This window comes from Anolis sagrei, chromosome 1, assembly GCF_037176765.1.
Source record: "Anolis sagrei isolate rAnoSag1 chromosome 1, rAnoSag1.mat, whole genome shotgun sequence".
Classification (NCBI taxonomy): Eukaryota; Metazoa; Chordata; class Lepidosauria; order Squamata; family Dactyloidae; genus Anolis; species Anolis sagrei.
The window spans coordinates 5,240,751-5,268,189 of NC_090021.1; the positions used below are offsets into that span (position 1 = coordinate 5,240,751).

General features: G+C 44.9%; 1 protein-coding gene and 1 pseudogene across 1 annotated transcript; both read right to left on the bottom strand.

The window, feature by feature from the left end:
- Window positions 1-2,378, bottom strand: part of LOC137095456 (zinc finger protein 850-like) — a 34,960-nt pseudogene extending 32,582 nt beyond the window's left edge.
- Window positions 2,379-16,247: 13,869 nt separating this feature from the next.
- LOC132761680 (oocyte zinc finger protein XlCOF6-like) lies at window positions 16,248-26,766 on the bottom strand. The gene is made up of 2 exons (XM_060754751.2): window positions 26,709-26,766; window positions 16,248-18,116 (listed from the first exon to the last, which is right to left on the bottom strand). Exon 2 carries the CDS (start codon window positions 17,953-17,955, stop codon window positions 16,981-16,983), a length of 975 nt encoding a protein of 324 aa, XP_060610734.2. The 5' UTR covers window positions 17,956-18,116; window positions 26,709-26,766; the 3' UTR covers window positions 16,248-16,980.
- Window positions 26,767-27,439: the final 673 nt, after the last annotated feature.

Here is a 27,439-nt window from a genome sequence, read left to right on the forward strand (position 1 = left end):
ACTCCGACAATGATGGATCTGGACCAAACTTGGCACGAATGCTCCGTATGCCCAAATATGAACACAGGTGGAGTTTGGGGGGAAAAGACCTTCACTTTGGGAGTTGTAGTCACTGGGATTCACAGTTCACCTACAATTAAAGAGCATTCTGAACCCCACCAATGACAGAATTGGGGCAAACTTCCTACACAGAACCCCCATGACCAACTGAAAATACTTAAAGCCATTCTATACAACTCCCTTCATCAGGGCAAGAAAAGTAATCAAAGTCCTCCTGACAAAGATCCATCCAGCCATAGATAGATATAGATAGATATGATCCACACAGAGAGATATAGTATCACAGATTTGAAAGGGACCCCTAAAGAAGGACAATTATATGCTGCATGTTCCAGAGTAGGCAAACCAGACAATCTCCACATCAATACTGACATAGAAACAATAAGGAATACTGTTTACCCACAAGCAGAAAGACATCACATATATTAGAAACCATTACTTTATTTTCCAGATCACCAGACTGAGCCACAGCAACGCGTGGCAGGGACCAGCTAGTAAATAAATAAATAACAACTTCAAATGATGCATGCAGTTGTTATTATGAAGGCCTGGCTGGGTGCTGCCTGGGGGATTCCTTTGTTGGGAAGTGTTAACTGTTAGGTGTCATTCGAAAATACATCACACAGTCCTAGACGCTTGGGAAGTGTTTGACTTGTGATCTTGTGATATGAAATCCAGCATATAGATTTGTTGTGACATACTGTGTCTTTGTGTCAGTAAAATAACAATAACAACAACAACTTTATCTTTATACCCTGCCTCCATCTCCCCGAAAGGGACTCAGGGCGGCTTACATAGGGACAAGCCCAATCAACAAAGTTACAACATAGCATATTTAAAATACATAACATCAGTATAAGAACAACACAAAACAACATTATAACAGGGAATTGTCTAATCAAACATACAACAGAATATCCAAGTCTTTAGATCTTTACGAAACATGGACAGGGAGGGTGCTAGCCTAATCTCCCTGGGAAGGGAATTCCAGAGCTTGGGGGGGGGGGGCAACCGAGAAGGCCATCCTCTCATCCTCACCAAACAAGTATGAGAGCTGTTCAGCAGTGGAACTCTCTGCCCCGGAGTGTGGTGGAGGGTCCTTCTTTAGAAACTTTTAAACAGAGGCTGGATGGCCATCTGTCGGGGTTGCTTTGAATGCAATTTTCCTGCTTCATGGCAGAATGGGGTTGGACTGGATGGCCCAGGAGGTCTCTTCCAACTCTTTGATTCTATGAAAAGCTCCCCTGACCACCACGGAGACCTGGGGTTCAAACTACAAGAGAGGAGATTCCATCTGAACATGAGGAAGAACTTCCTGACTGTGAGAGCTGTTCAGCAGGAGAACTCTCTGCCCCGGAGTGTGGTGGAGGCTCCTTCTTTGGAGACTTTTAAACAGAGGCTGGATGGCCATCTTGCCGGGGCAATAATTCATTGTAAGTATATGCATTTGAAGGCCTGGCTGAGCCTGGGAAATGTTCTGTTGAGAGGTGTTAAGATGTGCCTGGTTGTTTCCTCTCTGTTGTTTTGCTGTTGTAATTTTAGAGTTTTTTAATGTATTTTAATACTGAGACAATGTATTTTAATACTGAGACAAATATTTTTAATGTATCGTCGAAGGCTTTCATGGCTGGAATCACTCAGTTCTTGTGGGTTTTTTCGGGCTACAGGGCCATGTTCTAGAGGCATTTCTCCTGACGTTTCGCCTGCATCTATGGCAAGCATCCTCAGAGGGAGTGAGGTCTGTTGGAATTAGGACAATAGGTTTATATATCTGTGGAATGGCTGGGGTGGGGCACAGAGCTCTTCTCTGCTGGAGCTAGGTGTGAATGTTTCAGCTGACCACCTTCATTAGCATTTGAAGGCCTGGCTGAGCCTGGGAAAATCTTTTGTTGAGAGGTGTTAAGATGTGCCTGGTTGTTTCCTCTCTGCTGTTTTGCTGTTGTAATTTTAGAGTTTTTTAATACTGGTAGCCAGATTTTGTTCATTTTCATGGTCTCTTCCTTTCTGTTGAAATTGTCCACATGCTTCTTGTGGATTTCAGTGGCTTCTCTGTGTAGCCTGACATGGTGGTGGTGAGAGTGGTCCAGCCATGAAAGCCTTCGACAATACAAAGGCCTCCCTCCCTCCCTTTGGATCTGCCTGCATCACAAAGGAAGCCAAGAGGCAGGAGAGGAATTCCTGGCCCACCTCAGCCTGTCTTTGCCCAGTTGGAAGAGACTGAAATGGGTCCCGGTGGGCAAACAGAAGGGGAAAAGAGAACTCCACAACCACACTCACCTTCTCCTCCTCCTTCCTTCCTTCTTCTCTTCCTCCCAGAAATGGCGGCTGCGCAGGGGGCGTGGCCTGGGTGACGTCGGCGCCTCTCTGACACAAAGGGGGCGGGGCCTGCTCGACAAAAGGGGGCGGGGCTGGATGGTCTTTGGAGTCCCCTCCCTCCCTCCCTCCCTCCCTCCCACTCTGGGACTCTCCCCTTCTCCAGGGCTGCCAGGCTTTCTTGGCTGCAGGGAATGTGCTGCCGTTTGTTGTCCATTGTGATGATCAAGCAGCTTTTTTCCCCCCCAGTGTGAGGAGCGACTTGAGAAACTGCAAGTCTCTTCTGGTGTGAGAGAATTGGCTGTCTGCAAGGACGTTGCCCGGATGTTTTGATGTTTTACTATCCTTGTTCCCGCATGGGGAGCTGGAGCTGACAGAGGGAGCTCATCCGCACTCTCATAGAATCAAAGAGTTGGAAGAGACCTCCTGGGCCATCCAGTCCAACCCCATTCTGCCAAGAAGCAGGAATATTGCATTCAAATCACCCCCGACAGATGGCCATCCAGCCTCTGTTTAAAAGCTTCCAAAGAAGGAGCCTCCACCACACTCTGGGGCAGAGAGTTCCACTGCTGAACAGCTCTCATAGTCATAGAATCCTAGAGTTGGAAGACACCTCATGGGCCATCCAGTCCAACCCCATTCTGCCAAGAATCAGGAATATTGCATTCAAATCACCCCTGACAGATGGCCATCCAGCCTCTGTTTAAAAGCTTCCAAAGAAGGAGCCTCCACCACACTCTGGGGCAGAGAGTTCCACTGGTCCAGGGAAGTCATGCTACCCCTCTATTCCGCTTTTGGTTAGACCAAAGATCTTGGAGTCCTTGTGGACAACAAGTTAAACATGAGCCAACAATGTGATGTGGCGGCAAAAAAAGCCAATGGGATTTTGGCCTGCATCAATAGGAGCATATAGTGTAAGGAAGTAATGCTACCCCTCTATTCTGCTTTGGTTAGACCACACCTGGAATATTGTGTCCAATTCTGGGCACCACAATTCAAGAGAGATATTGACAAACTGGAATGTGTCCAGAGGAGGGCGACTAAAATGATCAAGGGTCTGGAGAACAAGCCCTATGAGGAGCATCTTAAGGAGCTGGGCATGTTTAGCCTGAAGAAGAGAAGGCTGAGAGGAGATATGATAGCCGTGTATAAATATGTGAGAGGAAGCCACAGGGAGGAGGGAGCAAGCTTGTTTTCGGCTTCCCTGGAGACTAGGACACAATGGGACAATTGCTTCAAACTAAAAGAGAGGAGATTCCATCTGAACATGAGGAAGAACTTCCTGACTGTGAGAGCCGTTCAGCAGTGGAACTCTCTGCCCTGCAGTGTGGTGGAGGCTCCTTCTTTGGAGGCTTTTAAACAGAGGCTGGATGGCCATCTGTCAGGGGTGATTTGAATGCAATATTCCTACTTCTTGGCAGAATGGGGTTGGACTGGATGGCCCATGAGGTCTCTTCCAACTCTTTGATTCTATGATTCTAAGTGTTGGAATGTTGAAGGTGGCCAATCAGAGACCATATGCAAATTGTACCACAGTGGCAGCCAATCAGAACACCTCCCATTCTCCCTCCGCATACAAACACTGGCTTTTATTATATACATAGATAGATATCGTTTTATTTGCTTGCTTGTTTGTGGAGGTATTGTTGTATTTGTATTTGACGGGCTTGGTCTCATGTAAGCCGCCCTGAGTCCATTCGGGGAGATGGTGGCGGGGTATAAATAAAGCTTTATTATTATTTATTGAGTCCCCTTTGGGGTGAGAAAAGTGATATACAAATACTGTAAATAAATAATTAATAAATAAATATTATTATAACAAATGTATTGAACTATGATAAAATAATAAAAAAATAATTTTAAAAAATCGAACTGCAAATCTCTGGCATAAACCAGTACAGTTGGTTCCAATGGTAATTGGCACACTGGGTGCCATGCCAAATGATCTCAGCCGGCATTTGAAAACAATAAACATTGACAAAATCGTGATTTGTTAACTGCAAAAGGCCACCTGACTTGGATCTGTGTGCATCATTCAAAAATACGTCACACATTTCTAGACGCTTGGAAGTGCTCGAATTGTGATTTTGTGATAAAAAAAGTCGAGCATATATATCTCGTTTGCTGTGACATATTGTGGTTTTGTGTCAGTAAAGTAATAATAATAATAATAATAATAATAATAATGCACTGAGGATGCCGTGGTACTCCCCATCCCTGCATCCTTACAGGGCCCCTTACAGAGAGAGGTCAACCCTCCTGTTCAAGGAGCTCCACTGGCTGCCGTTTATATTCCGAGTCCAATTTAAGGTGCAGGTGCTTACCTACAAAACCCTGAACGGTTTGGGACCAGCCTACCTGCGTGACCGCATCTCCATCTTTGAACCCATACGTTCACTTCGGTCATCTGGAGAGGCCCTGCTCGTGATCCCACCGGCGTCGCATGCGCGCTTGGTGGGGACGCAGGACAGGGCCTTTTCCGTGGTGGCCCCCCAACTCTGAAACACCCTCCCCAAAGACCTTAGACAGGCCCCTACATTGGCTGTCTTCAGAAAGAACTTGAAGACCTGGCTTTTCCGATGCGCCTTCCCAGATTAGGAAACCTCCACCACCAAGTCCCATAAGCACTTTATCAGAACCAATGATTGCTGCACATCGCACTTGCCCTAGAAGCCCTTTATACACCTCCTGTCACATCAGCACTTTTAATCTTTGTACCCATTTTCTGGTCCGGCCCAGTTTTATTGTGTTTTAGTGAATTGTGCTTGTTGTTTATCTTGATTTACTCTGTTTTTAATTGTTTGATTTGCTTGGATTGTATTGTTGTGTTGTGTGCTGAGGCCTCGGCCTGTGTAAGCCGCATCGAATCCTTCGGGAGATGCTAGCGGGGTACAAATAAAGTTTAATAATAATAATCCTTGGGCTTCAGCAAGAGATGTAGAATAAGAGGCTGGTTTTCATCATCTTCAGAAGGGTTCCCAACCTTTTCTTCTCTATGGATCCATGTTTAAACCTTTTTGTGGCTGCGGACACCCAAGATATAAGGCACTAGCTAGACTACACCAAATAATTATTTCAGTTTTCTCATGAATGCCCATATTTAGAGTGGGAAAAATCTGTTAATAAATACACTACAATTACACTCTTGGCGTATCCAGACAGGGCACAACACGCACACCCTGTGCTTTCCTGTGGGACATTCAAATGATGCCTCATGTAAACACAAGTGCATTCAGCACAAAGCAGGAAAACCCATTAAAGTGCTGCCGGCCCTTATTTTATTTATTTATTTACAGTATGTGTTATTGCCCCAACTCTATTCTCCATCTTCATCTCTATGATACTTCACCTTGTTGATGGGAAGCTTCCCACAGGAGTGGAAATCATCTATCGGAGAGATGGCAAGCTATTCAACCTCAGCAGACTGAAAGCCAAAACCAAGGTCACAACAACATCTGTTATAGAACTCCAGTATGGTGATGACAATGTCGTCTGTGCGCATTCAGAAGAAGATCTACAAGCCACTCTAAACACCTTCGCAGAAGCATACGAGAAGCTCGGCCTGTTACTGAACATTGAAAAAACCAAGGTGCTGTTCCAGCAGTCACCAGCCAATCTTTCTCCAATGCCAGAAATACAGCTTAATGGTGTAACATTAGAAAATGTGGACCATTTCCGCTACCTTGGCAGCCACCTCTCCACCAAAGTCAACATCGACGCCGAAATACACCGCCTGAGCTCTGCAAGTGCAGCATTTTCCAGAATGAAGCAGAGTGTTTGAGGACCGGGACATCCGTAGGGAGACCAAGGTGCTTGTCTATAAACTCATTGTCCTCCCAACCCTGCTGTATGCCTGTGAGACGTGGACTGTCTACAGACGTCACATGCAACTCCTGGGACGATTCCATCAGCGCTGCCTCCGGAAAATCCTGCAAATCTCCTGGGAAGACAAGCGGACAAACGTCAGTGTGCTGGAAGAAGCAAAGACCACCAGCATTGAAGCGATGGTCCTCCAACATCAACTGCTGGGCCGGCCACGTTGTCCGGATGCCTGACCACCGTCTCCCAAAGCACTTGCTCTACTCTGAACTTAAGAACGTTGGTGGACAGGAAAAGAGATTTAAAGATGGACTCAAAGCCAACCTTAAAAACTCTGGAAAGACACTGAGAACTGGGAAGCCCTGGCCCTTGAGCGCTCCAGCTGGAGGACAGCTGTGACCAGCAGTGCTGCAGAATTTGAGGAGGCACGAGTGGAGAGTGAAAGAGAGAAACGTGCCAGGAGGAAGGCGCGTCAAGCCAACCCCGACCAGGACCGCCTTCCACCTGGAAACCAATGCCCTCACTGCGGAAGAAGATGCAGAGCAAGAATAGGGCTCCACAGCCACATACGGACCCACAAGGAAATCCATAATGGAAGACCATCTTACTCGTCCAACGAGGGATCGCCTAAGTAAGTAAGTATATTCCGCCCTTCTCACCCCGCAGGGGACTCAGGGCAGATTACAATGTACACATACATGGCAAACATTCAATGCCATAGACACACAACACATGTAGACAGACAGTCAGAGGCTATTTAACCTCTGGCCACCAGGGGAGCTGTCGCTTCACCGTCCATCTGCGACATTGATGAAGTACTTTCTGCATTCCCCGCATACTTTTGCTGGAGATTTTTTATGGCCTTGTAAATTTGTTAAATTAGCCTCCCCATACATAGGTGGTCCCTAAATTTCCTTCTTGACAGATGCAACTGTCTTTCGGCTTGCAAAGGTCGACAACAAGCTACACAAATTGGCCAAAAGCTCTCTCCAACCCAGGCTGGCTTTGAACTCATGACCTTTCGATCAGTGGTGTTCTTAATGCAGCTGACACCCAGCCAGCTGTGCCAAAATCCCAGTGCACCTTTCCTGGTGCATAGGAATGATACGGCAGGAGAAGGAGGGAAGGAACTACAATTCCCAAACTCAAGGACAATGCCCACCAAACCCTTCCAGTATTTTCTGTTGGTCATGGGAATTCTGTGACCAGGTTTGGTTCAATTTCATCGCTGGTAGAGTTCCAAATGCTCTTTGATTGTAGGTGAACTATAAATCCCAAATGTCAAAATCAATTCCCCCCCCCCAACCCCACCAGTAGCAACAAAAATAATTTTATGGTTGGGGGTCACCACAGCATGAGGAACTGTATTAAGGGGTCGCAACATTAGGAAGGTTGAGAACCACTGCTCTAATAGATCCTGCTATTGCGAATTTGAATCCTCTTTCCTATAAATATTCCCAGTCATCTGACTCAAGATTTTTCCCAAACATTTTAGCCCACAAGATCATTGCTGTTTTTATTCAGTTAACTTCTAGATTGTATTTGAACATGTTCCTATATAATCTGGGAATGAATCCCTTATTTCTCTTCCCTAAAATATTCTCCAATTCTGATTTTCTTTTATTTATTTATTAATTGAACTTATATGCCGCCACTCCCCTGGGGCTCGGAGCGGCTTACAAGAATGGCTAAAATCTAACAGTTCGATTTTTAAATTTTTAGTGAATCCTACTTTATTATATTTTAAAAATATATCATATACCGCAATTGGTGGTAGAAAAACCAACTCTCTTCATCAGGGCAAGAAAACGTAATTAAAGCCCTCCTGACAAAGAGCCATCCAGCCATAGATAGAGATAGGTAGATATGCTTTACAGGAAGGAAAATCCCTCCTAGCCCCTCCATCCAGTGATGGATCTGGACCAAACTATGCCCACATGTCAACACTGATGAAATTTGGGGAAAATAGACTTGATATGTGGGAGTTGTAGTTGGTGGGATTTATAATTCACCTACAATCAAAGAGCATTTTGAACTCCACTAACAATGGAATTGAACCAAACTTGGCATACAGAGCTCCCATGCCCAACAGAAAATACTGGAAGGGTTTAGTGGACATTGACCTTGTGTTTGGGAGTTGTAGTTCACCTACATCCAGAGAGCACTGTGGAATCAAACAATGATGGATCTGGACCAAACTTGGCACAAACACTCAATATGCCCACATGTCAACACTGGTGGAATTTGGGGGAAATAGACTTGACATTTGGGAGTTGTAGCTGCTGGGATTTATAGTTCACCTACAATCAAAGAGCACTCTGAACCCCACCAATGGTAGAATTGGGCCAAACTTCCATGACCAACAAAAAATAATGTGTTTTCTGATAGTCTTTGGTGACCCCTCTGACACCCCCTCGCGACCCCCCCAGGGGTCCCGACCCCCAGGTTGAGAAACACTGTATTAGAGAGAACATGTATAAAATGTTTCATAGAAGCTATGTAACACCTGAGATAATAGCTAAAATAGGCAAATCTCATTGGGGCAATTCTTGGAAATGTAAAGTACAGAAAGATACTTTTTTATGCCTGGTGGACCTGTAAGTTGGACAAACTTTTTGGAAAAAGCAACTGAAGAAACAAATAATATGATCACTAAAATGGTTAGGAAAAACCACATTTCCCCTCTTCCAATCTGCTGGGACTACTCCCATTCTCCAAGAACTCTCCAAGATGATTGCCAGTGGTTCCAAAATGACTTCTGCTAGTTCCTTCAATACCCATGGATGTAATTCATCTGGTCCTGGAGACTTGAATTCATTTAGAGCAGCCAGGTATTCTTGGATGACTTGTTTCCCTATTTGGGGTTGGATTTCTCCTATTCCATCATACATTTCATATTGCTGAGGTTGAAGGTTGGCTTTTTCATGAGAAGACTGAGGCAAAGAAGGCATTAAGTAGTTCTGCCATTTCCCTATCCCATCAGCATTTCCCCATCTTCTCACAGAGGCCCTATTGCCTCATTTTTCTTTCTTTTTCTACTGATGTAAGCAAAGTATTCCAACAAATAAACAATGGGACTTGAGTCTAGTTATAAGAGCTTCACGCTGAGTTGATTGTATCCCTTATTCTTTCCCCCATAAATAATCCTATGCAAGTACACTATTGCTTTTGACAACTTTTCCAAATTCATAAATCCAACAATTGAAATTTGACCATGTTCTTATTCTTGTGAAAAACTGATAAACTATTGATTGCTGGGTAATAACAGCTGAGGCGGATAGCAGCCATAAAGTAATCAATCAGCTTTGTTTTACAAGTATTTACACAGAGTCACATTGCAGCGTCTGCTCCAGCAAAATAATCAAGAATGGCGATGCTCAGCCTTCTACGGCAATAGACCACACCTCCCACATTCCATTCAGGCATCTGGTCTCCCACAGAGGAAGTAGGAAGTTAAAACACATATTCCTTCTAGGATACATACAAAACTCAGTCGTTTGTTAACTCTATCCAGCCTTAATTCCTGCCTCATGGTCAAATCATAGAATCATAGAATCAAAGAGTTGGAAGAGACCTCATGGGCCATCCAGTCCAACCCCATTCTGCCAAGAAGCAGGAATATTGCATTCAAATCATCCCTGACAGATGGCCATCCAGCCTCTGCTTAAAAGCTTCCAAAGAAGGAGCCTCCACCACACTCCGGGGCAGAGAGTTCCACTGCTGAACGGCTCTCACAGTCAGGAAGTTCTTCCTAATGTTCAAATGGAATCTCCTCTCTTGTACTCTAATCCCAATATTTAAAAAAGGGGATAAAAACTATTTATTTATTTATTTATTTACATTCTTTCTATCCTGCCCATTTCAGCCCGAAGGCGACTCAGGGCGGTATACACAGTTGGCACAATTCGATGCCGAAACAAAATACATACATTGATAAAGCAAAAACATTCAGTGCAATTAAACATAAAGACAGTGCATAATAACAATTTAAAAAGAAACTATGTCCTCTGTTCAAATCTTCATTCATTTACATTGTCTTGGCCATTCCTGGGTCAATTTCCAACTCTAGTTTGTCTGTTTACTTTGGGGTTCCGAATGCTTGCTCGAAGAGCCAGGTTTTCACTCTTTTTTGGAAAGTCAGGAGGGAGGGGGCTGATCTAATATCCCTTGGGAGGGAGTTCCACAGCTGGGGAGCCACCACAGAGAAGGCCCTGTCTCTCGCCCCCACCAAGACGTGCCTGTGAAGCAGGCAGGATCGAGAGCAGGGCCTTCCCAGACGATCTTAGGTTCCTGGGGGGTTCGTAGGGAGAGATGCGTTCAGATAGATAGACTGGGCCAGAACCGTTTAGGGCTTTATAGGCTAAAGCCAGCGTCCTCTAGATCTTGGCTGGTGCTGTACGGAGAAACCTGGTGGACACAGCTGGTTCAGATTTACTCCTCCAGCTTCATCCAGCCAGGTCTCCGTAATGCACGCCAGGTCTGCCCGTTCCTCCAGGATTAAGTCCTGGATGAAGGATGTTTTACCGTTGACAGACCTGGCTTTCAGCAGCACTACCCTTAATCCGGAGGAAACGCCATCCTGGATACCCAAGCTTATCTTTTCAGACCATTTTAAATTTACTAATACATTCTCTCGTTCCCTAGGCCGAATTAAAGGTCTCCCTTTCCCACATCTCCTCCTCCTTATTACTTCAATGGGGGGGCCCTGGCCAGTGGCACTCCCCCCCCCCTCCAATCCCATGATTGTTCCTCTTTCTCTTTGTTGCATAGTAATAGTTAATTGGTTCACTCGATCTTCATTCATAATTGGTATTTCTCCCCAATTGTCACCCTCCCCCCTCCTGCATTCTACAATCCCTACCTACCTTCCCCAACCCGCACAAAGTGCAAACAAAAGTGCAAAGTGCAGATGGCAAGGGAGCAGCATAGGTACAGATTATAAGTTCTTAACGTCAAAAAAGTGCAGAATGCAGTAAAGTGCAGGAGTATGTGCAAATTATGCCTATAGGGTTATATTGCCAATAGATGTCAATTGATCGAGATTAAAGTGTTCTTAGTGCAGAATTCCTAAGTTTTATGCTAGGCATGAGATGTTATTATGCTAGGTTACCAATGAGGTGTTATTATTTTAGGTTTTCCATTCCCTACCCCATAAACAAGTCCAATTCCACAATCTGTCTGTACCCAATCCAGTTCCACAATCAGTCAGTCTATAAAGAAGGAGTAGAAGATGATTAAAGGAGATGAAGGAGTAGAAGTAGAATATGATTAAAGAAGGCTGGGATGGGATGAATGCAAGGCTGTTGTTTCTCTGTAGTGGCCCCCCGACTCTGGAACTCTCTCCCTTAGGACATCAGACAGGCCCCAACGTTGGCTGTCTTTAGGAAGAGCCTGAAGACCTGGCTGTTCCAGTGTGCCTTCCCAGAATAGGAAACTCCTGGCTTCAAGTCCCAAACGCACTTTGTTAGAGATTCAGGGTTATCTGCACATTGCACCTACCGCCAAATACCTCTATATATTACCTGTCAGGTTCAGCACTTTTAATTTTTGTCTATTACATTTGGCCCGGCCCCTAGGTTTTTAATTGTGTCACGGTGTTATTGTTTTACTGTTTTATTGAGGAAGAAAAGGGGGAAGGAAGAAGGAGGGAAGAGGCAGGAAAGAGGGAAAGAAGGAAAAGGGAGGGAGGAAGAAAGGAGGGAGGGAAGAGGAAAGTAGGAGGAAGGAGGGAGAGAAGGTGGGAGGCAAGGAAGGAAGGAAGGAGGGAGGGAAGAGGAAGGAACGAGGGAAGGAAGAAGAAGGAGGGAAGTAGGAAGATGGAGAAGGAAGGGAGGAAGAGGAAGGGAGGAAGAAAGGAGGGAGGGAAGAGGAAAGTAGGAGGAAGGAGGGAGGGAAGGAAGGAAGAAAGGAGGGAGGGAAGAGGAAGAAAAGGGGGAAGGAAGAAGGAGGGAAGAGGCAGGAAAGAGGGAAAGGAAAATGAAGGGAGGAAGAAAGGAGGGAGGGAAGAGGAAAGTAGGAGGAAGGAGGGAGAGAAGGAGGGAAGGTGGGAGGCAAGGAAGGAAGAAAGGAGGGAGGGAAGAGGAAGGAAAGAGGGAAGGAAGAAGAAGGAGGGAAGTAGGGAGGAAGATGTAGAAGGAAGGGAGGAAGAGGAAGGGAGGAAGAAAGGAGGGAGGGAAGAGGAAAGTAGGAGGAAGGAGGGAGGGAAGGTGGGAGGGAAGGAAGAAAGAAAGGAGGGAGGGAAGAGGAAGAAAAGGGGGAAGGAAGAAGGAGGAGGGAAGAGGCAGGAAAGAGGGAAAGAAGGAAAAGGAAAGACAAAGGAAGGAGAGAAATAGGGAGGAAAATGTAGAGGAAGGTGGGAAGGAAGTTTTACTTATGAGTTTTACTGTGTTCTTGTGGGTTTTTTCGGGCTATAGAGCCATGTTCTAGAGGCATTTCTCCTGACGTTTCGCCTGCATCTATGGCAAGCATCCTCAGAGGTAGAGGTCTGTTGGAATTAGGACAATGGGTTTATATATATCTGTGGAATGGCTGGGGTGGGGCAAAGAGCTCTTCCCTGCTGCAGTTAGGTGTGAATGTTCAGCTGATCACCTTCATTAGCATTTGAAGGCCTGCCTGCGCCTGGGAAAATCTGTTGCTGGGAGGTGTTAATCTGTGCCTGGTTTTTTCCTCTCTGTTGTTTAGCTGTTATAATTTTAGAGTTTTTTAATACTGGTAGCCAGATTTTGTTCATTTTCATGGTCTCTTCCTTTCTGTTGAAATTGTCCACATGCTTGTGGATTTCAATGGCTTCTCTATGTAGTCTGACATGGTGGTTGTTGGTGTGGTCCAGCATTTCTGTGTTCTCAAATAATATGCTGTGTCCAGGCTGGTTCATCAGGTGCTCTGCTATGGCTGACTTCTCTGGGTTTTACTGTGTATTGTATGTTGTTGTTGTCGGAGGCCTCGGCCTTTGTAAGCCACATCGAGTCCTTCGGGAGATTTTGCGGGGTATAAATAAAGATAATAATAATAATAATAATAATAATAATAATAATAATAGATCACTAAGACAGTCGTGGGATGGAGGCTCCCAACCTTAAGAAGCCAGCTGAACCACCAACTGGTGACTCAGCAAAGTTGGCAATGATGAAGACGCTGGCAAGCCTCCAAAATGGCGATTGATGTTTCTGGAGAAAAGCAACCTGGGTCTCAGGGTCGTCTGGTTCAGCAAGAGAAGAAAGGATGGTCGTATCAGCAGCAGCAGACTCACAGAAACCACTCCAGTACCCTCCACAGCAACAGCAGAATTGAAGACACAGCTCCACTCACAGCAGCGCTTTCCGGCAGCAATGTTCCCTCAGAGTCCACTGGGGTGATGGTAGCAGCCATTCTCTGGCTGTGGCAATAGCAGCAACAGCAGCTTTCCAGTGGCGGTACCTCCCGCCAAGCCTCTAGCGATGGTGCAGGGTAACACCAATTACGGCGCTCCCCGCCAGCATCTCCATGATCTCCGAGGTCTCTACCAAGCGGACAGCTTGAGAGGCACCCCGAAGATAGGATGGATCCAGGCCAGCAGGTGCTGCAGATTTTTTTGCTCGTGGCTGGTCTGCTGGACAATCTGAGGACAAAGTCTCTATCCGGTGGGGCGATGACTGGCTCCCAGCCGCTTAGATGGAAAAGTAAGCGCCTTTTAGATGGTAAGTGCCTCAAAATAAGATAGGCAGATGGAAATGAATAGTTATAGGCAGCAGCAGCAGCATTCAAGATCAGTGACGGCGAGAACAGGACAATAGTTAGCTCAGTTCTTGCAAGGGAAGGGAAGGGAAGGGGAGGGAGTCAGCCACATTGGAATGGCGGCGCCTCACCTCTCTATCTACCCTGTTTTCTCCTTGTTACTCAATAATCCAATCTCCTAAAGACTCCTCCGAGTTCCTAGTCGGTCGGATGATGTTCAGAGTTTCTGAGGAGGCTTTCAGTCGGAGGATTCAGGTGGATTGAGCTCCCTTCCAGAGCAATCATAGGGTCCTTACTGCCTCTCCGCCATCAAACCGGAACCGGAACGTAGACCTTGATGCAAACGTAGACCTGAACGATGAGTAAAGATCTGTCCACACTCCAGGCATTTATAGGATTTCTCCCGAGTATGATGTCAGAGTTTTATATTGATTAGATCATTTCTAAACTGAAAAATGGGTGATTGTAAGAATCATGTCCAATCATTGTATGACCAGCAACAATCAAGCCACCTGTGTAAGGTGAAGTAGTACTAATAGAGGCTAAGTACATTGTGTTACTGGGTTTTTTGAAAAAGGTTAGCTCCCCTCTTCACACACATCAACCGCACAGCCTTAATTCCTGCCTCACGGTCAAATCTACTCTAATCCCGATATTTAAAAAAGGGGATAAAAACGATCCAGGGAATTACCGGCCCATCAGTTTACTCTTGGTGGTGGGCAAACTTTATGCTCGCCATTTATATAGCAAGCTTCTAGACTGGTTAGACTCAGAAAAAATAATAGGTGAGGAACAGGCAGGTTTTAGGAAAGGGAGGTCTACCATAGACCATTGTATTGCGTTAAGTCACCTAGCAGAAAAATACCAAGCCCCTCCCTACAAACGACTATTTACCGCGTTTATAGAGCTAAAAGCTGCCCTTGACTCTATTCCAAGAAATTTGCTATGGCAAAAACTACAGAAGGCCACAATTGACCTAAGATTGCTCTGGTTAATTAAGAGCTTATATTCAAACACTTCAACACAAGTAAGATGTGGAGTACAAGGCAACCTCTCAAAACCAATAGCAGTAAACAGGGGGTTGCGCCAGGCCCCTATTCTGTTTAACCGATATCTGAATGACCTGGCCACCCATGTTTCACTACCAAATGGACATCCCACCAAAAATCTCATCCACCAATATACCCCTATTGTTGTATGCAGATGCTGCTGCCCTCATATCCTACACCAAGGTAGGACTCAAGCGAGTGCTGAGTGCATTCCACCAATAGAATCATAGAATCAAAGAGTTGGAAGAGACCTCATGGGCCATCCAGTCCAACCCCATTCTGCCAAGAAGCAGGAATTTGGCATTCAAATCACCCTTGACAGATGGCCATCCAGCCTCTGTTTAAAAGCTTCCAAAGAAGGAGCCTCCACCACACTCCGGGGCAGAGAGTTCCACTGTGAGAAAAACCAGCTAAAGATAAACTATAGTAAAACCAAAATCATGGTCTTCTCAAAAAAGCGAGCCAGGCATAACTGGTACATAGGAAAGAACTTAACTGAACAAGTTTCCAGTTTTAAATATCTAGGGGTTACCTTCCAAGCCTCAGGTACCTGCAGATGCCACCAAAAAATGGCAGTACAAAATGCCCTATCCAGTAGTAAAGCAATAATTCGCTTTTTTTACACCAAAGGCAGCCAGTGTATACCAGCTGCAACAAAGGTCTTCCAAGCAAAGGTAACAGGCCAATTATGATACGCAATTCCGATATGGATCACAGGCTTCACATCTAAAGTAGAACAAGTTCAATCAGAGTTGCTCAGAAAACTGTTTGCTGTCCCCAATTGTGTTCCATCTGCTGTTTTAAGACTGGAATCAGGTACAGCCTCACTCGAATCACTGGCTTGGAGAAGGGCCCTAGGATACTGGATGGAGAGGGTGCACAAAGGGCCTGAAGCGGGATACACATATCTGATTCAAAAAGACCTCTTTAAATCCCACCGAATCAAAGCGTCAAATCAGAAACTCAGACAGATGGGCCTCTCAGAGAACATATTGAGCGATTTTGAGCATAAATAGAGAATGCAGATCTTAGCGGAACGAATCAGTGACATAGACAAACAGGACTCAATGATTCTGGCGCGCTCCGCATGCTCTCCATTGACTTTAGGTCTAACATTTAATTCTTTGGGAGGTGCCAAATACCTAGAAAATTTAAACATCCCAAAATTTCGTTTTGCTTTCAGTTGGGCCAGATTTAATGCCCTCAAATCAGCCATACTAGAGGGTAGATACAAACGGACTGATTATGATCATAGAGTTTGCCCTTGCGAGGAGGGTAAAATTGAAACTGTAATACATGTACTTTTTATTTGCACAGTTTACAAGGATGATAGACTAAGGTTAATATCCCCTTTACTCACCAAGTGGCCAGGAAGAACCCTAAGTTGGTACTGAACTTATTTACTGTCTGATCTTGACAAAAGGGTAACAGAACAGGTGGCCAAATTTCTCTTTGCAGCGGCAAAAAGCCGCAAGTGCTTCGTGAATAACCTGCAAATGCTAAGAGTGTAACAAAGAGTACTCGGGAGACTTATTATTAATTGGCAATCAGTTTCTGTTTTAGATTATAAAGACAGTCATTCAATCGATAGCGATGGTGATACTTGTTTTCATTAATTATAAGCCAAATGTGATGTTATTATTTACTTAAATGTTGTATTTCATTATTCTACTTTCACTTGACTTAGCCGATGGTTTGTTGACCGAAATAAAGGCGACTGACTGACTGAAAAAGGTTAAAAAAAAAAGGCTTGAAGATTTGTAGACTTGAATTATCAGTGAAGCTCTTTCCACATTCCAGGCATTTATAGGGTTTCTCCCCAGTGTGAGTCCTTTGATGTAAATGCAGACTTGAATTATGAGTGAACCTCCGTCCACACTTCAGGCATGTATAGTGTTTCTCCCCAGTGTGAGTCCTTTAATGCACATGTAGACCTGAATTATCAGTGAAGCTCTGTCCACACTTAAGGCACTTATACGGCTTTTCCCCAGTGTGAGTCCTTTGATGCGAACATAGATGTGAATTCTCACTGAAGTTCCAAGCATTTATAGAGTTTCTCCCCAGTGTGAATCCTTTGATGCTTCCATAGATGTGAATTCTGAGTGAAGCTCTGTCTACACTCCAAGCATTTATAGGGTTTTTCCCCAGTGTGAGTCCTTTGATGCGAACGTAGATGTGCATGCTGTGAAAAGTTCTGTCCACATTCCAGGCATGTATAGGGCTTGTCCCCAGTGTGTGTCCTTTGATGAGAACGTAGAGTTGAACTCTGAGAGAAGCTCTGTCCACACTCCAGGCATGTATAGGGTTTCTCCCCGGTGTGAATTCGTTCATGTGAACGTAGATTTGAATTGTGAGAGAAGCTCTGTCCACACTCCAGGCATTTATAGGGTTTCTCCCCAGTGTGAGTCATTTGATGTGAACGTAGACCTGAATTATAAGTGAAGCTCTTTCCACAATCCAGGCATGTATAGGGTTTCTCCCGGGTGTGAATTCTTTGATGCGAACGTAGCACTGAATTTTGAGTGTAGCTCTTTCCACACTCCAGGCATTTATAGGGTTTTTCCCCAGTGTGAGTCCTTTGATGCGAACGTAGATGTGCATGCTGTGAAAAGTTCTGTCCACATTCCAGGCATGTATAGGGCTTGTCCCCAGTGTGTGTCCTTTGATGAGAACGCAGAGTTGAACTCTGAGAGAAGCTCTGTCCACACTTCAGGCATGTATAGGGCTTGTCCCCAGTATGCGTTCGTTCATGTGAACGTAGACTTGAACTGTGAGAGAAGCTCTGTCCACACTCCAGGCATTTATAGGGTTTCTCCCCAGTGTGAGTCATTTGATGTGAACGTAGACCTGAATTATATGTGAAGCTCTTTCCACACTCCAGGCATTTATAGGGCTTCTCCCCAGTGTGAATCCTTTCATGTTGCTGCAGATGATCCCTCCGAGGAAAACTCTTTCCGCACTCCAGGCATTTAAATGCTTTCTCCTCCATGTCAATATTCATATGGGTGTTGAATTGCAATACAGATCCTTAGCTTTCCCCCTTTTTTTATCTATAAGTGAAGCCATGAATTCAGCAATATCATCACATTGAGATTGTTTCTTCTTCTTCTTCTATTACTGGTTCCCTTACTGCACCCAAGACATGCTCCATAGAATCCTTCCCTGGGGAAGAAAGAAGCAAAAGATCAGTGATGAAAGCCAGAAATCTTCTTTACCTGCAAGCTTTTCCTCCTTTGCCTTAATAGGTCATGTTGAAAATTGGAATACCAAGAAATGCAGACATCGGGGTCTCAAGCACATACACAGATGCCAGCAAAGGCAATCACTGGTTCTTAAACAAGAAGGGAATGAATCCAGAAAGAAAAAAGGAAAGGAAACGAAAGGGTTGGTAAACAAAAAGAATGAATGATAGAAGAAAGGGAGATTCCTTCTAATATTTATCTCCCTTTGGCAAGATAAAGCAGGGTATAAATATAATAATTATTATAACAATAACAATACTTATAACCTGTTATAACAAACGACGTGAGGCTGGAGACTTATTAATATTATGTCCGGGCAGGATGGATCTTCCCAGAGGTTTTCCTTTCCTTTAAAAAAATCCCACCCCTGTGCCTCCAATATGATAGTGAAACGATGATGGATATGTGTTATGGTGAAGTGATTGGTTGCTTGAACAGTGATTGGTTGCTTGAACAGCTTGATTGGTGGCTTGAACAGTTCTCTTCACTTTGTCCTAGACTAGTATTTATCAACCTTCCTAATGCCGCGACCCCTTAATACAGTTCCTGATGTTGTGGTGACCCCCAACCATAAAATTGTTTTTGTTGCTATTGCATAACTATTTTTTCTACTGTTATGAATTGTCACATAAATATCTGATATGCAGGATGTATTTTCATACACTGGACCAAATTTGACACAAATACTCGATACACCAAAATTTGAATACTGATGGGGTTGCGGGGAGGATTGATTCTGTCATTTTGGAATTGTAGTTGCTGGAATTTATAGTTTACCTACAATCAAAGAGCATCTGAACTCCATCAACAATTGAATTGAACCAATCTTGGCACACATAACTCCCATGACCAACAGAAAATACCGGAAGGGTTTGATGGGCATTGACCCTGAGTTTGGGAGTTGTAGCTCACCTACATCCACAGAGCACTGTGAACTCAAATAATAATGGATCTGGACCACACTTGGTACGAATCCTCGATATGCCCAAATGTAAACACTGGTGGAGTTTGGGGAAAATAGACCTTGACATTTGGGAACTGCAGTTACTGGGATTTATAGTTCACATACAAGCAAAGAGTACTCTGAACCTCACCAATGATAGAATTGGGCCACACTTCCCACACAGGACCCCCATGATCAATAGAAAATACTGTGTTTTCTGATGGTCCTCTGACACGCCCTCGTGACCCCTCCAGGGGTCCCGACCCCAGGTTGAGAACCACTGTCCTAGACAGAGCTAAACAAACAGAACTAACTGTTGGTAACAAAACCCTCGCTCTATTTCAGAGAATAGTGATGAGTCTGACTAGCCTATCTAGGCAGCCCCTGGATTATTAACTAACTCTACCCTAGAGTTCTTCCTATTAACCAACCCAGCCTGGAGAGCCATTCTCTTGTGCTAACTCTCACAAGAGATCAGACTGCTGTCTGACCTTTTTCCTGTCAGCTCACAGGTCTGTCTAACACCGACATTCTCTCGCCTAGCTCTCCCTCCAAAAAAAAACCCCAAACAAAAAACAAGAAAACCCCCCAGTTTTAAAAACCCCCTGAAGCTACATTCTTTCCCTCCCCAGACTTGGCTCCTCCCAACTGCTCGGACCAATCCTAGGAGTCTCCAAACTCCTCCCCTCTTCCAACTATCCTCACTCATGATGGCTGCCTCCCTGGCATTGCCTCCCAAAATGGAGTCCTGCCTTACTGTTATCTAGACTCCCTTTCTGGCCTACCAGGTAAGATTCATCTGGTCTAAGAAACCTTTCTGGATAAAGAGGCGTTTTACTACTTTTTGGAGGCAAAGGGCTAGTGTTACGCTATCTACCCAAAATGTCCCCCTTTCCTAACTTACCTATTGTAGTTTCTAACCTACTGTAAACAATCAATATAAACATTCTATACCTACACAGTGACTTTGCAAATTACACAATGCCTATTGCAAATCATAGGTTCTTATCACATTTCAGTACAATGCATTTAGGTCAAACATTGTCTTTAAGCCTTAGGCAAGTTCTAGCAATGCATTTATACAATAAACATATTGCATGAATATATACAATTCATAAGGGCAATGTCAAAATACATTTCATATATCTGCAATAAAACAGGTTAAACATTTCAAACATTATCTTATACATTATATACATTGCCTTTTACTTTCACTCTTTCAATTATCCTAGGTTTACCTGAATACTTTATGCAATTATTCGTGATAATGCATCAGCAACTATATTTTGCGTACCTTTGATGTGATGATTCTATGAACATCAAAATCAAAATCCTGGAGTGTTAAACTCCATCAAATTAATTTACTGTTTGTACTCTTTACCTGATGTAACCACCTTAATGGTGAATGGTCAGTGTATAGTGTGAATTTTCTCCCCCACAGGTAAGGTTTTAACTTTGTGGTGACCCAAACCATCGCTAGAAATTCTCTCTCAATGACCGAAAGGTGCTGTTCTCTCTCTAAGAGTTTCTTACTTAAGTAAAGAACAGGCTGGAAATCACCTTCAGCATTTTCCTGACTGAGAATTGCTCCCAGTCCCATCTTAGAGGTGTCAGTAGTTAACACAAACTGCTTACTAAAGTCAGGTGCTCTCCGTACCAGTGTGGTTATTAAAGCCCTTCTCAGAATCTCATAGGATGCTTCACACTCCAGTGTCCAAACAATCTTGTCAGGTGTTGACTTTTTAGTGCCATCTGTCAGTGCTGCAGCTAAGGTACTGAAGTCTGGGATAAATCATCTATAGAATCCCACTACACCTAAGAAAGATCTTAATTGTTTCTTAGTGTGTGGCTTAGGCCAGTCCTTTATGGCCTGCACCTTGTCTAAATCAGGTAAGATTGTTCCACCTCTGACAATGTGCCCTAGGTATTTAACCTGAGATCTGGCCACCTGACATTTTGAAGCCTTTACTGTTAGGCCAGCATCCTGGATCTTTCCTAGCACCTTCGCAAGATGCTCGAGGTGCTCTGCCCAGGTCTTACTGAATATCGCGAGGTCATAGATGTAAGCTTGGACAAACCGTCTCATACCTGTAAGCATCCTGTCAATCAAGTGTTGGAATGTGGCAGGTGCATTTTTAAGTCCAAACACAAGCACATTGAAATGGAGACCCTTACTACTACTTTGTTGAGCCCACCCTGGGTTACAAAAGCGGTCTTCCCTCAGTCCTCAGGATGCATGGCTATCTGCCAGTACCCTTTGGTCAAATCTAAGGTGGTAAAGTACCTAGCCGACCCTATGGTTTTTATCAGCTCGTCTATCCTTGGCACTGGATAGACATCCGAGGTTGTTAGCTGATTCAATCTGTGATAGTCTACACAAAACCTCACGGTATTATCTGGCTTAGGTACTACTACTACGGGTGATGACCAAGGACTACTAGATGGTTCAATAAGTCCCAAGTTCAACATTCTCATCTTTGATAATGCCTCAGTCCCCAGCTGCCTCTTGCACCTGAAGGACTTCCTTTGGAGCAGACACTCCATTGCTATTACTAGAGTCTTCCGTGACCTGTGGATTCGAGAACTTACATCTGGTAGAGTGCATGACCCTCCAGCTACACAACACCAAGTACAAGTCCACAACTCAACTCACTCAAACAAGAACACTTAATTCCAATACTCAGACAGAACTAAAAAAACTGGAAAACAAAATAGACCAGTTCAAAAATATGATTACTCAATCATTTAATGTAATTGGCAAAATTGAGACCCAATGAGACCCTTACTACTACTTTGTTGAGCCCCTCGCCCATGGAAAATAGCTGCAGGAAGACAACAGGCAACCCTAACGCGAGGACCTTTGATAGGGATGACAGTACCCTTGCGGAGATCCTCCAAATCTCAGACAGCAAGGAACAATATTAATCACATCTAAGCAATCCAATAACCCAGACTGATTCTCCCTCAATGCAGAAAGAGTTCATTTCATAGGGAAATCAGTTCTCCTCACCTCCTTTCTCACTCCAGGAAACATGGACAGCAGAAGACCTGACATTAAGCAGATTCCATTCACATACAATGAGGGTCGAGCCAGGGGCAAAATGCAGGAGATCTAAAGGAGGAACAGAGTTCCTGGTTTCCATCTCATTATGTATCTGCACTGGGCCCCTTTTCCCACCCAAAAAGGGTGCAATGGCAGTGTTGATCCAATTCCAATAAAATAGAGCATACTTCAAATATCTGGGGATATCTGGGGATATTGATGCTTAATTGTTTATGTTACAATTGTTTTAACTGTCAGAGTGAGACCCTCCGGTCTGGCACAGCGAATGTGAGGTTTCCAAAACACACAGACTCAATTACCACATAGCATTCTTCTTCTGTTTCAAAATATAATAAGCTTTACTGGAAGCATCTATTTACAGGCGACTACATATTGATGATGAAAGATGGCGACGGACAAAGTACAGGACTAAACACACAGACAAAGAAACATCTGCCCTCTGCCTTATCTGTCTTCTAGCTGGTTAACTCCCTTTTCTTCTCACGAAAAGTCTTATCTAACTTTAGCCAAGGTCTCAACTCTCTAGCCCATAACAATAATAATCTACTACACAAATGAACAAAAAATGAACATGACTGAAACCATCTTGAATTACATTATTAACACATTGAAAAACATACACATAATATTTGCAATTATCCTGACATTAACTGCCCTGTACTTGTCTTGTGATGTTTTTGTATTGATGCTTTGAGTCGCCTGAGGACTGAGAAAAGCGGTATATAAATAAAGTAAGTAAGTAAATAAATAATAGTCCTCTATTCTTGCAGCACCAGAAAAGTCCATGGAGACCATGTGGCTGGAATGGCACAAAGAGCTCATCTGCTGTATTAAAATATCTCAGGTCAAGAGGGGGACACTACATACGTGCGGCACTCAAACTATTTGATGCCAAGCCAGTTGCACAACTCCTATACAGTGCCCAGTTAGGCCCCTTTTCGGCCTTTGCCCCATTTGAGAGTGTACAATCCAAATTCTTAAGATCGCCCCCCCAGGTACCAAGGTGTGTCTCCAACTCCACCCTAAGTCTGGAGACTGGCTTCTTGAGAATTGAGGCCAGGGTGTGGGTGGTTATCCCTACGGATGTAGGGATACCAAGGTGCTTGTTTATAAAGCTATTGTCCTCCCAACCCTGCTCTATGCCTGTGAGACGTGGACTGTCTACAGACGTCACATGCAACTCCTGGAACGATTTCATCAGCGCTGCCTCCGAAAAATCCTGCAAATCTCTTGGGTAGACAAGCGGACAAATGTCAGCGTGCTGGAAGAAGCAAAGACCACCAGCATTGATGATCCTCCGCCACCAACTCCGCTGGACCGGCCATGTTGTCCGGATGCCCGACCACCGTCTCCCAAAGCAGCTGCTCTACTCCGAACTCAAGAACAGAAAACGGAACGTTGGTGGACAGGAAAAGAGATTTAAAGATGGGCTCAAAGCCAACCTTAAAAACTCTGGCATAGACACTGAGAACTGGGAAGCCCTGGCCCTTGACCGCTCCAGCTGGAGGTCAGCTGTGACCAGCAGTGCTGCAGAATTTGAGGAGGCACGAGTGGAGGGTGAAAAAGAGAAATGTGCCAAGAGGAAGGCGCGTCAAGCCAACCCTGATCGAGACCGCCTTCCACCTGGAAACCAATGCCCTCACTGTGGAAGAAGATGCAGAGCAAGAAGAGGGCTCCACAGCCACATACGGACCCACAAGAATATTGGAAGACAATCATCCTCGGAAAGCGAGGGATCGCCTAAGTAAGTAAGTGAAGTAAGTGGGTGGTTATACTGAACTATTGGCTCTCTCCCCTTGGCATTGTACCTCTATGTCGGATGACTTTCAGTCCATATGGGGAAAAAGCAATAACAGCCAAAATGTCATCCTTGGGCTACTCCAACTCCAAAACCAAAGGACACTGCCCACCAAACCCTTCCAGTGCTTTTTGTTGGTCATGGGAGAACTGTGTGCCAAGTTTGGTTCAATTCCATCGTTGGTGGGGTTCAGAATGCTCTTATTTCAGATAACATAAAAGGAGGGGGAACAAATGTTGGTATAGGAAAGTATAGAGCAGGGATCGAAAAAAATAGATATAAGAGTAAGAGAAAAAAGGTTAAAAAAAAGGGAAAGGAAAGTGGGGGAACACCCCCCCCTCCTCCCCAAGACTAGGGGTTGGGTTATAACTTATAATGTCACCAAGTTCTGCACAGCAGTGATTGAAATCCAGCAGTCGATGACTAATAGCACAAGCCAGTACAAGTCAAGATTTCATACTAGCAAAAAATTGGGATTATATAGTCTTTTAATTATAGCATGGATGACAATCACCACATAGGACTACACAGAGAAGACATTGAAATCCACAAGCAAGTGGACAATTTCAACAGAAACAATATCTGGCTAGCGGCATTAAAAAAAACTATAGAATAAGGACAGTAAATAAATAAAAACACTCAAAAAGCAGGGGAATTCCAGACAAGAATAAACCAGGGCCAGCTAACACCTCCCAACAAAGGAATCCCCCAGGCAGCAACCAGTCAGGCCTTCATAATAACAATAACAGCAACAACAACAATAATAATAACTTTATGTTTATACCCTGCCTCTTACATGAGGCCAGGCCAAATCAACAAAGTTGCAACACAGCATATTTAAACATTATAAAAGTTCCATAGGTAAAGGGGTTTCCCCTGACATTAAGTCCAGTCATGTCCGAGCCTGGGGGTTGGTGCTCATCTCCATTTCTAAGTCGAAGAACCAGCATTGACCGTACGCGCGTCCAAGGTCATGTGGCAGGCATGGAGCCCCCTTACCTACCTGCCAGAAGGTAAAATTCCACATTTTCTGCTTTGCACTGGATTATATGACAGTGTGGACTCAGATCACCAGTTTATAGTTTTATCTATGCTGATGATCGTGCCATTACTGCTCAAGCAGGGAGCTTTGAGATGGTAGAACAGAAGCTTTCCGAAGCTCTAGATGCTCTTACTGCCTATTACAGGGAAAACCAGCTGATCCCCAACCCATCTAAAACACAGACATGTGACTTTCATCTCAAGAACAGACAAGCATCCCGAGCTCTGAGGATTACCTGGGAAGGAATCCCCCTGGAGCATTGCAGCGCACCCAAATCCCTGGGAGTCACTCTGGACCGTGCTCTTACTTACAAGAAGCACTGCCTGAACATCAAGCAAAAAGTGGGTGCTAGAAACAATATCATACAAAAGCTGACTGGCACAACCTGGGGATCACAACCAGATACAGTGAAGACATCTGCCCTTGCGCTGTGCTACTCTGCTGCTGAGTACGCAAGCCCAGTGTGGAACACATCTCACCATGCTAAAACAGTGGATGTGGCTCTTAATGAGATATGCTGCATTATCACAGGTGTCTGCGCTCTACACCACTGGAGAAATCACACTGCTTAGCCGGTATTGCACCACCTGACATCCTGCATCAATAGGAGCCTAGTGTCTAGATCTAAGGAAGTCATGCTCCCCACGCTCTATTCCGCCTTGGTTAGACCACTTTACCTGGAATATTGTGTCCAATTCTGGGCACCACAATTCAAGAGAGATATTGACAAGCTGGAATGTGTCCAAATGATCAAGGGTCAGGAGAACAAGCCCTAGGAGGAGCGGCTTAAGGAGCTGGGCATGTTTCGCCTGAAGAAGAGAAGGCTGAGAGGAAATATGATGAGAGCCATGTATAAATATGTGAGAGGAAGCCACAGGGAGGAGGAGGGAGCAAGCTTCCTTTCTGCTTCCTTGGAGACTAGGACGCAATGGAGCCATGGCTTCAAACTATAAGAGAGGAGATTCCATCTGAACATGAGGAAGAACTTCCTGACTGTAAGAGCCGTTCAGCAGTGGAACTCTCTGCCCCGGAGTGGTGGAGGCTCCTTCTTTGGAAGCTTTTAAGCAGAGGCTGGATGGCCATCTGTCAGGGGTGATTTGAATGCAGTATTCCTGCTTCTTGGCAGGGGGTTGGACTGGATGGCCCATGAGGTCTCTTCCAACTTTGATTCTATGATCCGCCAGGAAGTAGCAGCCAATAGTGAAAGGACCAAGGCAGTGACATCCCCTGTTTGGGTATCAGCCAGCACATCAACGACTTAAATCAAGAAATAGCTTCCTAAGATCTACAGAGACACTCGCTGGGACACCTCAGCAAGCGAGAGTCCAAAAGTGGCAGGCTCAAACCCAGCACCTCAACCCATGGCTGATACCAAATGAGAGACTTCCCCCCTGGGCACACAGGAGACTGGGCGACTTGGAAGGCAATCCCTCAGGAAAGAGGAGGCTGAGGCTGAGGGAAAGAAAGGCCTCCCTCCCCAGGAAAGGCCCAGGCCTCTCTCTAGGCCTGCCTGCATCACAAAGGAGGCAGAAGAGGCATTCCTGGCCCACCTCAGCCTGTGTTTGCCCATTTGGAAGAGGTCGAAATGGGACCCGGATGGAAAACAAAGGAGGAGGAGGAGGAGGAGGAGGGAGGGGGAAAGACACTCAGTTCGTAAGCACTCACCTTCTCCTTCCTTCCTTCCTTCCTTCCACACAGAAATGGCGGCACCGAAAGGGGGCGGGGTTGGTGACGTCAGCGCCTCTCTGCCGCAAAGGGGGCGTGGCCTCGGGGTTTGCCAAAGGGGCGGGGCCTGCTCGACAAAGGGGGCGGGGCTCGATGGCCTTTGGGGCTCCCTCCCAAAGGCAGAGGAACGAGAGACCAGATTCACTTCTTGTGGGTTTTTCAGGGCTGTATGGCCATGTTCTAGAAGCATTCTCTCCTGACGTTTCGCCTGCATCTATGGCAAGCTTCCTCAGAGGTAGTGAGGTCTGTTGGAACTAGGAAAACAAGAGAGATGAAACAAACAAGGACTTCTAATCACCACTCAACAAAAGTTTGCTCCAGGCAATGTCAGGCCATTATATGCTAATCAAGGTGGTCAGTTGAAACATTCACACCTAGCTCCAGCAGACACGAGTCCTTTGTCCCACCCTGGTCATTCCACAGATATATAAACCCTTTTTCCTAGTTCCAACAGACCTCACTATGAAATGGCAGGGAAATAGTTTTTGAGGAAAGGAGAGATAATTACCAAGAGACATCCTTTTGGGAGATCAGAAAAGAACGACTTTATTTCCAGCTGGCGACTCTGGTGTGGACTCATGTCCCAAAAGTAAAACCAGAGCCCTGATCAAGGTGCGGACTGCCCTTTTATAAGTTTCAGACTCAAGTAGACAAAGAACATACTACAACAT